Source organism: Mercurialis annua, linkage group LG8 (genome assembly GCF_937616625.2).
Source record: "Mercurialis annua linkage group LG8, ddMerAnnu1.2, whole genome shotgun sequence".
NCBI lineage: Eukaryota > Viridiplantae > Streptophyta > Magnoliopsida > Malpighiales > Euphorbiaceae > Mercurialis > Mercurialis annua.
Genome location: NC_065577.1, coordinates 4,381,042 through 4,395,290, shown reverse-complemented (window position 1 = coordinate 4,395,290; position 14,249 = coordinate 4,381,042). Strand labels below are relative to the sequence as shown.

Genomic DNA, 14,249 nt, shown 5'->3' with positions numbered 1-14,249 from the left:
AAATAATTTTGATTTATGCACAAATCTCCAACGACGACCTTGTAGGATATTTAGGCAAACGACAAGTAATTTTAATTGTAGAAACGACAACAAAATATGAGTCGGTCGCTTGGGGTTCATGGATAGGGGCTTAAATGGCACTATACCCCTTGAACTTTATCATGAGGTCTAAATCATTAAAAAACAAACTTTCTAACTTATTTACCGCACAACCTTTTTTATTCTTTCTTCTTCATGCTAAGCTAGCAAAATTGGCCAAGCGTTGCTTTGGCTCTTTCCGACCAATTAAATAATTAATACTGAATTAATATATTATATTTTAAGTGAAATATTTTGTATGAACAATCCAATTTTTTTTCATACGTTTTATTGAAAAGAATTATTTACACCGATAAGGATTGTATTAATAAAAATTTATTAAATTGAAATACAAAGAATAATATACATTAAGAATATTTATATATACTACAAAATTAATTTAAGAGTATCATGTTTAATTTTTTTAATTTAATTTACATATTAAAAAATTGAAAATCATGAAAGTATTGAGAAATGTATATTATTATATTCACAAAAAACAATTAACAAAAACTATTAACTTGTAAAATATTAAAAATGTTTTTTTGGAAAATAATATATTTTATTTGTTTATACTTATTTAGTTAATATTTTAATGATGATGTTGAAATTTTAGCAATTATCTTTTGATGTTACTATGTAGAAAATAGTTTCTTTCATTTTAAGTTCATTCAATAATAAAGTTGTTAATATAAAAATATATTTATATTTTTTTAACAAAAGAAAATATATTTATATTTAAGCATTAGTATGTTTATTCTTTACTTGTCTAAATTAATAATTATATATTACAGAATGATATTAAATTAAATCATTTTGAGTATAATTATTTCTTTTCATTGTTCAATACTTAATATATATTTAATTCGAATTGTATTTTAGTTTTTATAATTTTGACAATTAAAAATAGTGATAAAAAAACACTCATGAAAGAGAAAAGCTCTAAAATAACAAAATATTATAAAAAATAAACTGAAAAATAATTATTGTGAAATTTTATTTCATGAGACAAAACATTAGTATATTCTTAATATATAATTTTTTTGAAACTAATCCTAGATATTAGTTAGTAGTATATTATTTTTTGCACTTCCATTCTTATTTTAATTTAGACTTTTACTATTACTTTTAAAATATAAAATGCATGGAAAAATAATTGAAGCCCATCATTTTCCGTTTTTTTTAATTTTATTGTTTATACTTCATATGATAAATGTATTAATAATAATATACATATAAACATATGCATATATAATAAATTATCTTATAAAGTTCAAAATAAAATAAAAATTGTTTTATAATTTTAATTTTTTAAGTCAGTACTGCATTCATTTTCTATAGTAATTATTTATTATGCTATAGTGGTATAATTTTTTTATTTAGTACTATATTAATAAGCTGTCATATTATTAAATTAATTAATTTTTCAAAAATAAAATTATTAATAAATAAAATTTAAGAATTGAAGTGTATGTTTTAATATATAAAAGGAGCAAATATATTATTTTTCCACCTAATTTGACTTATTAGGCGTTAGTATTACCTAGTAGAGACAATTCCACCTTAACTTATTAGGCATTACATATTGGCAATTTTTTCTTTAATGATAATTTCACTCATTCAGCTAATGTCGTCTCCTCTTGATGTCGTTTGACTCTTAGGATTCATGTATAGTATAATAAACACATTTAATCACATCCCAAAAATATTTTCTCATCTCTAATAATTTATTTCATATTTTATTATTTCATATTTTGTTGATTTTGATATCTAAAGTGTTTAGTTTAGCTGTTATTTTAGATACCGATTAAATAAAAAAAATTAAGATATAATTTTTACGAACGGTTGGATTTTACTGACAACTTTAGGAGCAGTTAAACAAAATACTTTGTTAATTTATCTTTGAATTCTATTATTTTCAAATATAAAATAAAGAATTTAGTTGGAAATTAATCAATCTTATTTTTATAAATGGCATTTGCTTCAAATCTACTCTAAAATTCATTTAAAATCAATCATTTATTCTATTAAGCACAAATGTATGAGAATTATTAAGCCTGTCATTTTTTTTATCAATTAGTGGGTTGATGAACATTTTTCGAATTCATAAGGATTAAATAATTTTTATCAAACTTTGAATAGGTCATCTTAAATTTATTTTTGGCAGTTTGATGGACACAAAGTATCATCTAAACTAAGAAATGGGATGCAATTTAGCTTGTATGTTAAATATACTAAATACAACAAAATTAACTATATAGTATACAAAAAAGATACTAGAATCTAATCCATGTAGTGTGTAACATTGATACAAACTCCAATTTAACTATCTTTTTCAAAACATAATTTCCACTGAATTTCGTAGAAAGTCAGTGACAAGTCCCCAGTTTCATTTATATTTTAATCTATATACAAACAACTTTTTCATTTTGTCCACATTTTTCTTTAAATAATTTTGGTAATAATTATCATAATTGTTTATTAAAACTTGTTATGGCTAACTATGTCACATACGTTTTTGATATTATGAGATTCAAATGTCCTTTAAGTAAGTTTAACTTTTTGATTAACATATCTTGATTTAATATATAAAATACGAGTCCACCACAAAAAATTGTATCAAATTCTGCATCCAAAAGTTGTTCATCTTATACGTATAACATTATGTATTTGGTTAAAAGAGAAACAACCTGAATTTCAATTTTAAAAAATCAAACGGAACTTTTGTTATACAAGATTTAATATTTGAAACTAACCGAACCAAATTGAATTGATTAGTTTGATTAATTTTTAGGTTGATTTGATTTTTTTAATATGATTTTTAATAAAAGTGAACTGAATCTTTTTATTTTAAAATTAAATCAAACACAAAAACCATATTTTTATAACTCGAAATCAAACTCATTATATTGATCCGATTGGATTATTCATAGTCGAATCCAATTGGCGCTCTCCTAAACTGTTAAACGATACTCTCTTAAAATCAAAAGAAGCTTTTTTTCAATCTTTAAATTGTTGATGGTTGAGTTTTTGGATGACTAAAAAATAACATTATTCTCTCCATCTTTATATCTCATGTGTTTTGTTTTTAGTGTTTTTTCTTATATAATATTACAACAATTTTGGAGGTTTTTGACTTTTTATGTGTTATATTATAATCGGTCAAGAATTTATAGTGTTTCTTTGTGCTTTATATTTAATATTTTTTGATGATTCGTTCAACTATTTCTGTGTTTGTTCTTAAACACATAAAAAACGTAGCAATTTTAATGAAGCCACTGAAGTATGTTGAAACAGAACACGTCAACAATAAAATCTTTTAAAAATGCAAATGGAACAAAGAAAATCTTAACATTTGATTTTGTTTTTGTTTTTGTCATGTCAATTTATTAGATTTTTGTTTTACGTCTGGTTTGTTAAGTAGATCAAATTGTTCGGTTCTGTGGTTCATTTTTTAATAAATCATATCAATTGATTTACGTTGTAATTTCATATTTATCTCAATACGATCTACCTCTTTTAAAATAATCAATTTGATTATTTTATTTTTATTCAGTTTTTGCCTATATGTGAATATATAATTGTGAGATACACATATAACTAACCTAAAATCCAATGAAGTTTACAGAAATGCTGAATAAGCCTATCTATAACATTCCTACCTAAAAATTTAAATACTTTTACATAAAACACTCACCCATCCTAAAACAACCCTAAACACAACCCAACTACTTTAAATCAACCCAAACCGACCACCCACAATTTCCGGCCAGCCGCCTCCAGTCAGCTTCTAGCCACCACCACCCCTCACCGACAGTCATTGGTGGAAACCGCCAGCCAACAACGACTGGTGCTCCCTAAGGGCGGTGCCTGCTAGCCGCCTCCGACCACCACCTCCGGCCTCCGGCCACCGACCACCTGTAATTTTCTCTATATAAAAAATTATAAGAGGCTGGACTCTGCTCAGCAACTAGAGGCCAGGCCCGCTCAATCTAAGCCACCATGAAATATTTAATCCAAAAACCAAAAGTCAAATGAACCGAAGCATAATCAAACAAACCAAAACCACAAAATTTAATAGTAAATTACTAAATTCTCCAACTTTTACCTCTCTAGTCTCATTTTTCAAATCAGAGCAGCTACTTAGAAAGTCACCAAACCCTCCTCACTTTTCAACTACCAAAACTTTTGACTTAGCATCTCTTTGTTTCTTCATCTTCTCATCTCTTTTCCAATCCAAATCTTCAATCTTTAACCTTAAATCTTCATGAGTTTTCAATTCAGAAAATATTTGGATGATGATTCATCCTCTAACACATCCTTCACAGGATCAGTTGCATGTTCAGCAAGGTGCGATGCATTAAACTATGAAAGTATTTGCAAATCCCCTTGTGTCAAGTTTTGCTATGTCGATTGTCCTCCTCCCTACCACAAAACCCTTAGCAAACCGTTGATCGCCGGTTTAGTATTAGCTTCAGTTTTTATTCTTGTGTTTTGCTACGCTATATACTACAGATTCTACTATTCCAGGACAAGAATCAGACCAAGATCATCATTACAGCCGTTGGATCAAAGAGATGAGACGACCACCCGTGAAGAGTTTCTTGATGAGGATCATGGTCCTGTTCTTGATCATCCAATTTGGTATATAAATACTATTGGTTTAGAAAGATCTGTTATTGATTCTATTTCTGTTTTTAAGTTCAAAAAAAGTGATGGTCTTGTTGATGGAACAGAGTGCTCTGTTTGTTTGAGCGAGTTTCAAGATGATGAGAGTCTTAGATTGTTGCCTAAGTGTAGCCATGCTTTTCATATTCCTTGTATTGATACTTGGCTTAGATCTCATACCAATTGCCCGTTGTGTCGCGCTCCGATCGTTTCGAGTTCGGCCTCCACGTCTGAACGGAGCGGAAGCGTTGAGCGGGAGAGTCCGATCGGAGTTCCCGAGGATGATGGGGGTTCCGAGGGGGAAGTTGTTGTTGTTATGGAGGAAGGAGATGGCGAAAGTGAAATGGAGGGTGGGGATGGTGTGATGATTGATCAGCCATTGAGAAGATCAGTTTCTTTGGATTCTTTGTCTGCTTTTAAGATTAGTCAAGCTCTTGCTAATGTTTGTGAGTCTGATAGGAATTCAAGAACAGAGTTGGTGAAAGATTGTGAATTGGAATCAAATTTGGAAATTGTTTCTAAAAGATCAGCTGGTGCTGGTAGTAGTAGTAGTAATCAAGGTTTGTTTAAATTCATGGCTAGCTCTTCATTTGGAAGATCATTACAAATTGGACCAAGTTCTTTAAGGAGATCATTTTCTTGTGGTGGAAAATTGTTCTTGTCAAGGTATGGCAGAAATAGCAACTCTGTTCTTCCATTGTGATATCCTGTTGTTTGTGAGATATCGTATGTATGTTGCACGGAAACTTTTTGAATCTCATATTACGCGTTTTGTTTCCGTTGAAACGAAAATGCTTCTGAAATGCCGAAGCATATACTTATAAACTATACTCTAAAATATAAATATGGTTTTGGTGTTTTCCGTTTTGGTGTTTCTGTTTCCGTGCTACATAGGAGAAATCTGCATACTGAATTGTTTAGAAACCTCTCTACAAGTTGAGAGATTTTTATACTACAACCTGTATTAATAATAAACACATAATCATATAACGATCTATTAGTGTTGTACTTATTACAATACCATGCAATTGTAAGTAAAAGATTTATTCTTGCTAGTAATTTTGCTGCTATGTTATATCTCCATAATCCATAGTAGAATTTTGCTGCTTTTTATTATTTTCTTATTTGTCCTATGAAATGCATTACTAATGAAGAGTAGGAATATTCCAACTGATTAACTTTTTCATGAAATTTCAATGTCTAACATATAATATACCATGATCGAGTTATATCTAATTGGTTTTGTATCATGAAAATTTAATGTATTTTACATTTAAATAGATGGCTTCATGAACCTTTCTTTAATTGTTAAAATGTGATAAAATGAAAACCATATTTTAAAAATATGTATGCATAAATTTTCTTTTTAGATATTGGAGTAAACTATAGTAAAAAGCTTATATTTTTCATTCAATCTAGGGGTGTAAATAGATCAAGAGTATATAATTTTTTGTTTTAGTTTGAACTCAAGTGTGTTAGTTCAAGATCAAACAGGTTTTTGTTTAATAAAAAATTGGAGTTGGAAGATAAAAAATTATACCTATACATCTCAACTAGGTTGACACTCTCTTAGCGTATACACCATTTTCTCGTTACGGAATAAATTTAATAAAAAGGATAGATACAAAATTCGATTACAAAATACGGAAGTGTTCAAATAGAGAAAAAGAGTATATTCTCTAAAAGCAAAACAAGTGTTAAAAAATTCCTAAATTGTTTATAGGAAAACATTTTGATTTAGATCCAATAAACATTCCTCTTCTCGAGGCCTCTTATCCTGCGATGTATACTTGAATTTTGATGGATTAATAATTATGTGAATAACACACAAAAATATATCACAAATGTTCAGCAACAACAAAATAGAGCTGTAGCTCAAATGGTATAAGCGCTAGACAGCAAACTGCTAGGTCGTGGGTTCGTTTCCTCCCACAAGCGCTCCCCTTTCCCAATTATCAAAAAAGAAAAAATAGAATTAATTATTAAAAGAACATATATTTGATGTAATTTTAAACTTTATAAGTAAACAGTAAATTGAGCAGACCGCGAGCTGAAAACAAATATGAACTAAAATTCTATAGTCCGAGTGATAAGGTTCCGAAAATAGAATTGTTATTGGCCATAAATTAGTTTAATTTGATAAAATGGTAACTTGATTTATTTGTATAGGCAGACAGGTGATAATGCCTCGTGATCGAAAATATTGAATGTTCTAAGCTATTAGTTTAGAACACCACTCTAAATTTCTACATATGCTTACTTCTTATTGCGATGGACAAAATATTTAAACTAAAATTTGTACTATCGTTTGGTTTAAGAATCAATGTATATCTTTTGCTTCAAGAATAAATGTATAACTTTTCGTATGTCGTCTAAATGATAAGGTATTTGTTCGAATGTCGTATAACATTTTCCTACTAAATAAATACTTAGGCATTGCTGTTAAATTTTCCTTAAGAGGTAACGAACAAAAGATGCCAAATAGTTTGGCCGTCAACAATCAAATCATCATTCAACAGATTTCCTTGGATTTTCACGAAAATTGTTTAACCTCATGAAATTTTAAAATTGCCAAGATCTAGCTATGCAACTTATAACTTCACCTTCCAAACATTTGGCAGATCAATGCGTTACTAAAATAAAAGAAATATAATGAATTTATAATGGCGATGGACCGATCACTTTAGTGATTAGTTTTAATTATTTTAATAAACGAAGAATTCTTATTTTAGTATCCGAAATCATTTTATACACCGACTAATCCGAATTTCATCAAGTGGATCCATTAAATAGTAAATCTATTCTAATGTATATTTTCCTCATTCACAAAATTTAAATCCGAAAGCTTATTTAAAAGAAATCAAGTAAGCCACGTCCTTTTAAAGAAAACTACAAAAACTTTTGTCCAATTCCATAAAACCAATAGAAATTCTACAAAACATCAAAGTAAAATGCATATTTAGATCCTTGTACTATTACATTTTTCGAATTGGTTTCATATTTTTTTGTTTATCATTATCGAGCCCATACACTTTTAATTTTATAAACATTAGGTTCCTCCATCACGGAAGTGAAGTAAGTGTACTCCACGCAACGTTATAATAGTGCAAGCCTGCAAGGACCCAAATATATATTTTGCTAAATATCAATCATTGATTGCTTCTATCCAATAATTATCCAATTCATTCTCTATTTCCATGGTTGAAAATAGCTTCACTACTGAATCAAAAAAATGACAAGCATCAAAATAATATCTGAATCATCTGCTCTTACTTCTATTCCTTCCTCATACACCTTCCCTCCAAATCCTTCCGATGAAGTCGTATCAGAATCCGATGAATCACTTCCAATCATTGATTTCGCTCTTCTTACTTCGAATTCCCCCGATCAACGGTCCAAAATCATTCATGAGCTTGGCAAAGCCTGTCAGGACTGGGGATTCTTCTTGGTATAATAATCAACTTCCTATATTTTAAATTTTTTTCGCTTTATCTCGGCGTTGATAGTTTATTTTGATCATCAGGTGATCAATCATGGAGTGGCGGAGAGGTTGATGAGAAGTATGATTGATGTTTGTAGAGGATTTTTTGATCTTTCTGAAGAGGAGAAGGAAGAATTTAGAGGAAAAAATGTATTGGATCCAATAAGATGTGGGACTAGCTTTAATGCTTCTGTTGATAAGGTTTTGTTTTGGAAGGATTTTCTCAAGATTATTTCACATCCTCAGTTTCATTCTCCTAATAAACCTGATGGCTTCAGGTAATTAATTATAAACCAACGAGTATTTGCATAATTAAAAAAAAAACAATATGCCAAAGTATAGAACTCAATTAAGTTTTTGTGCGATGTAATTGCTTTAGGCAGAGGTGTAAAAGGATTGAGCTACGCATTTTTCAAGTTCGACTTGAAGAATTTTAAATCGAGTTCGAGCTAGAGCTATTCGAGTTTAATCTCGAATCGAGCTCGAATATAAAATAAAAAGACTCGAGAGTCTAAACAAGTCTAAATGATTTTCATACATGTAGAAAATAATAATCTATTTCTTGCTATAGCTTTTTATACCTCTAGATTTAAGGGGCCGTTTGGTTCGCCACAAAAAGAGGGGAATGGGAACTGGAATGATTCTCATTGTTTGTGTTTGTTTTGTCAAATTATACTAGGGAATGGAAACGTGATTACCCTTTCAATGGGAATCACCCATTCCCCTCCTACCCCATGCGAATGCGAATGGACTTTTGGGAATGAGAATCAAAATTTGACAAAATATTTTAATAATAAATAATAAATATATAATTATTAAAAAAACTATTTTTAAATATTTATTTTAAAAAACATACTTAAAATAATAAAAAAAACTTTTTTAATATTTTAAAAAAATATTTTAATTTTTTTAAAATAAATTTTTATTTTTTTTTTAAAATAATTTTTAAATTTCTTTAAAATAATTTTTTTTATTTTTTAAAAATAAGTTTTTTAATTTTTCCAAAATAATTTTTTTAATTTTTCTCAAAATATTTTTTTTTAAAATATTTTTTTTTAATTTTTCTTAAATAATTTTTAAATTTTTTTAAAAAAAATTAAAATCTTTTTGTTAAAATTTTATTTTTTTATATAAAAAATATTTTAAAACTAAAAAAAAGTATTTTTAATAAATAATAAATAATTTTTTTATTAAACTTTTCTCATTCTCATTTCCATACTAATTTTGAACCAAACAAAAAATGAAAACAATCATTCCCATTCCTTCTCATTCCGATTCCCATTCCGATTCCGATTCCCAACCTTGAACCAAACGGCCCCTAAGTGTATATCATATTAATTAATTGGTTGAGTTGTACATTTTATAGATTTATTTTTTCAAAATGCATCATATATGTTAATCTTAATTTTTTTTACTGAGCTCAAGCTTACTCGAATCGAGCTTACGTAGTTTGGATGTAAACAAGTTCGAATACGCGTTTGTAGCCTACTCGAGCTTGTATAACACATTTCAGTTTAAGCTTGAAATTGTTTTTTTATAACACATAAGTACTCGTATACACACATTCGAGTTCAATCTTAACTTGAGTTTGACCTTCTATAACACATACAAACTCGAGTTCGAACTTAACTTGACCTCGAGCATGAAATAATTCTTACGGTTTGATTATATCGACGCAGTGAGACATCATTAGAGTACTCCAAAAGAGTTAGAGAAATAGGAAGAGAATTGCTAAAAGGGATATCAGAGAGCTTAGGATTGGAAGCAAATTACATAGAAAAAGCAGTGAATTTGGAAGAAGGTCTACAAGTGATTGCAGCAAACTATTATCCACCATGTCCACAGCCTGAACTTGCAATGGGAATGCCACCTCATTCAGATCACGGCCTCTTAACATTTCTGATACATAATGGAATCAGTGGACTTCAAGTGCAACACAAAGGGGAGTGGGTTAATGTCAATGGTTTACATAATTCCTTTCTGGTTAACATTGGAGATCATCTTGAGGTTCATTTCTTGATCTTGCCTTCCTAATTTTTAGTTTTCAATTTGTTATTTTTCTATGACTTTTAGGTATTACATCACTGAATATAAGGGTGATTCATGAGTTATATGGAGCTAGAATATAAGAAAATGAGTTTTTAGAAGGTTTAATTGCTCTAAAACTCCAAACTTAAACGTAATTTGTAATTTTACGGCTTGGCGAAAAAAGCCAAACTTTTACGACTTTTTGCAATTAAAACCAAATCTTTTAATTTTTGCATTAATAGCCAAATTGCATTTGTTTGTTGCAATAATAGCCAAATTGCACATTTTGTATGAGAATTTTTGAGTTTTTTTTCCACTTCTTGTGACTTTTAATATATTATTCATCAAAAAATAATAATAGACTAATATTTTAATTAAAAACAACAAGTTTGGCCACCAATTTAGCTATTATTGCAACAAGAAAAATGCAATTTGACTATTATTATGAAAATTAAAAGGTTTGTTTTAGATTTTAACAATTCGTAAAGATTTAGCTTTTTTTTCACCATTAGACCTAATTTAACACGATTTTCCGATTTTGGAAATGCCGCACACCAACTTTTGAATCTTAGCAATTAAAAAACACCGAGTAATATTTTTTATCAAAAGAATGTTGATGTTGGCATCGCAACTGTATTTGTTCTGGTGTTCATAAAACCATTTTTTAACGGAAAACTGTGTGTTTCGAATTGCAAAAATATGATAATTCACGTTAAAATTAATTAGAACGTGATTTAGAAATATAAATTTTTTGAGATTTTTATTAATTAGGCTCTAATTAACTAGTTTGAGTGTTGGAATTCATTTCTGATAGTCTTTTTTTGTTGGCTAGATTTTGAGCAACGGGAAATACAAGAGTGTCCTACACCGAGCAGTAGTGAACAAGAAAGCTACAAGAATATCCATAGCCACAGTTCAAGGTCCGTCGCTGGAAACAGTAGTTAGACCAGCACAAAACTTACTAGAAATTGAGGGGAAAGCAGCAGCATTTATTGGCATAAAATATAAAGAATATTTGGAACTTCAGCAAAGTAGCAATCTTGATGGAAAAACCAACTTGGATAGAGTTCGAATTTGAGCAGCTTATTACCATACTTTTTTTTTGGCCAAATGTCGTAAAAGACCAAATCTTTCATAAAAGTTCTACAAAAATTCTGACCTTTTAATTTTGTCGATTTTGGCCAAAAACATATTATTTGGTTTCAATTGTGGACAACTCTCAATTTGTTTTCAATTTTGCCTATGTGGCGCCTACGTGGCATGCACATATATTGAAAGGTCAGGACTTTTGTGAAACCAAATAATCCATTTTTGGCCAAAATCGACAAAATTGAAAGGTCAGGACTTTTGTGAAACCAAATAATCAGTTTTTGGTCAAATCGACAAAATTGAAAGGTTAAGACTTTTGTGAAATTTTTGTGAAAGATTTGACCTTTTTACGACATTTAGCATTTTTTTTTATAATTAGCTTATTACCCTACTTTAATAAGTCGTTTGTATAGCCATTATAAAACAATGGGTATTTGTAAATTGAGGTAATTATGTACAAGTATGATTTCTTTTAGATTTTATAAATAATTATTTTGCACATATGATCTTTTATTTCAATTAGAAAGCCGTGCAGGCTTAAAAAGATTAATCTTCGCTTGTTTTTCTTCTCAAATAAAAAACCCTAACCGTCATATATTTCTTTTTGTCTTTCGGCTGCCATCAATGCTATATTTTTATAATTAACGGTAACTATTTCTTTTTTTATTGCTTTATTTATATAGAATAAAGTAAATAGCTAACTCCTTTTCATCTTTTTTGTGTTTGTTGGGAAATTTATCGATGAAGCACATCAATCTTATATATATATATGAATCAAGAATCAAAGATAGATCAAAACCGTTCAAAACTGAAGATAAAATCGGTTAAATATCATATTAATTTTGTTTTAATATTTTTTTATGATGGTGATTGTCTTTCCTTATAAAAATTTATTGTCCTTTTTTTTATGAAAGGTTTGTTTATTTGTTTTTTTATGAAGAATAACGGTTGGTAGTCTTGAGTTAGATAGTGAAGAATTAAATTTTATAATGACAAAACAGTTATGTGATTTTTGTTTTATAGGCGATCTGCGAATAAGACTTTACATCTTGTTTTATGTTAGGTTATTAGAAATAATAATACTTGTTTTAAATTTTACACTTGTAACTACTTATATATTCATGGAAGATTATTTCTTATGTAAAAAAAAGTGTTCGAAAACAAGTTTAAAAAGAGAGTTTGATATATTTATTGTAATTTATAAAATTGACAGATTAAAATGTCCAAATTATTTGTTAAAAATATATTTAATAAAATGGTCAAAATTGCGGATAAAAAAAATATTTTATCAATTTTATGGATATTGTTTTTATCAATTTGGATAAAAATATAAATATAAAAATAATTTTACCTTATACATTTATTAGTAAATAGATTAAACAATTTATATCGTGTTAATTTGTTAAAATAAGTGGCTATATCCGTGCTTATTTAATACAATTAATAAAAATACACCATATTCAAATTTATTAAATTTAGACATAATCTATTTTCAGGTTCCTATACTTTTTATTTTTTATTTATTTGGCATTTGGTCTACTTTATTTTTTTAGTTAGATTCTATACTTTTTATTTTTATTTATTTAGTTCCTGTGCTTCTATCTTCGTCTAAATTTTTTATAAACCTGTTATTTATTTAGTTTTTTTATGTTTTTATTTATTTCATTCTTAATTTAATACGGGTATGTGTCACATTTATGATACGAAAACATGTTCCTTACCAACATCTATATACTAGTTGTCCGTATAAAATGGCAAAAGATAATATTAATGAATGAAAAAAATTAAAAGTTTTGACAAAGTTACACATTACGTATACAAATTTCATTTATAGATATCACTTAAATAAATGATATAGATTTCATTTTCTTATTTTTCCAATTAAATGCATTACTAATGAACTTGTCATAGCATTTTAATGTGTAGCTTATAACATAGCATGGAAATTTAGTGAATGTGTTTTACATATAATTTCTTTTATGTATATATGTTAATAAATTTCTCATGAAAAAATGAGATAAAAAATATATACATGCATTTAATATATTTTAAGATAAGAATAATCCATTCTAAGGTCTTTAAACGATACCATTTTTAATTATTTGATCCTGATATAAAATACTGTTCTTTTCTGATCTTTCAATTTAGCGAAATCATATGTTCAAGTCTATGAATAACGAAGATGACACCGTTTAGAATAAAATTTATATTTTCGAGTAAAATGAGACAAGGTCATTTTCGTTATACAAAGACTTGAACATATATTTGCTAAGTTGAAATACCAATAATAATAAAATTTTATTTAAGGGCCAGATATTTATATAGTTTAAAAATCTTAAAATTGATTAATCCTTTAAGATATTGAAGTAAACTATATTAACATAAAATTGTTTGGGAGATTCAAACCATAGTCTTCCATTGTTATACTTGCAAGATTCAAGCACATCAGTATGAAGCAAAGGCGAAGTGACAACAAACTCGACCCAACTCTGCATTGCATTTTTACCATCTTGGCATCTGAGCGATCAGACACAACTAGAGTTTGTTTCTGTTCCAATCGAAAGAAAGACTTTTGAAACCCACGGGCAGATTGCTTTGATGATAGTTGGTTATGAAAGCGGTGTGAAATGAATATCTGGAAAAAATTTAAAAAGAAATCAAAACCAAAAAGTGTAAGACATGTGTTGCCAGAAACAAGTAGCAAAAGAATGAGACAAAATAATACTAATTGTTATTTTAATTCACATTTCACAATATTAGCCTATTTATAGAGAAAGATAAGAAATAAATTTTCATTAGAAAAATTGATTTTAAATTGTTTCAATGATGAGAAGTTTAATTGTTATTTGTTCATTAAACAAGCTAATAAAATTAAGTTCATTTTGTGTATTTTCATTTTCAATAA

General features: G+C 28.1%; 2 protein-coding genes across 2 annotated transcripts; both read left to right on the top strand.

Moving 5' to 3' along the window:
• The first annotated feature begins 4,177 nt into the window (after window positions 1-4,177).
• On the top strand, window positions 4,178-5,816 carry LOC126659587 (RING-H2 finger protein ATL54-like). The gene has a single exon (XM_050352883.2). The coding sequence runs from the start codon at window positions 4,346-4,348 to the stop codon at window positions 5,447-5,449; it is 1,104 nt and encodes a 367-aa protein (XP_050208840.1). The 5' UTR covers window positions 4,178-4,345; the 3' UTR covers window positions 5,450-5,816.
• A 2,051-nt stretch (window positions 5,817-7,867) lies between these two features.
• Window positions 7,868-11,845, top strand: LOC126660321 (2-oxoglutarate-dependent dioxygenase 19-like). Its single transcript, XM_050353748.2, has 4 exons — window positions 7,868-8,194; window positions 8,270-8,505; window positions 9,907-10,234; window positions 11,088-11,845. The coding sequence occupies exons 1-4, from the start codon at window positions 7,979-7,981 to the stop codon at window positions 11,331-11,333; spliced, it is 1,026 nt and encodes a 341-aa protein (XP_050209705.1). The 5' UTR covers window positions 7,868-7,978; the 3' UTR covers window positions 11,334-11,845.
• Window positions 11,846-14,249: the final 2,404 nt, after the last annotated feature.

Coding starts and splice junctions, on each gene's coding strand:
- LOC126660321 (XM_050353748.2), top strand. CDS start 7,979: ATGACAAGCATCAAAATAATATCTGAATCATCTGCTCTTACTTCTATT. Junction 8,195..8,269: donor AGGACTGGGGATTCTTCTTG/GTATAATAATCA, acceptor TTTGATCATCAG/GTGATCAATCATGGAGTGGC. Junction 10,235..11,087: donor ACATTGGAGATCATCTTGAG/GTTCATTTCTTG, acceptor TTTGTTGGCTAG/ATTTTGAGCAACGGGAAATA.
- LOC126659587 (XM_050352883.2), top strand. CDS start 4,346: ATGAGTTTTCAATTCAGAAAATATTTGGATGATGATTCATCCTCTAAC.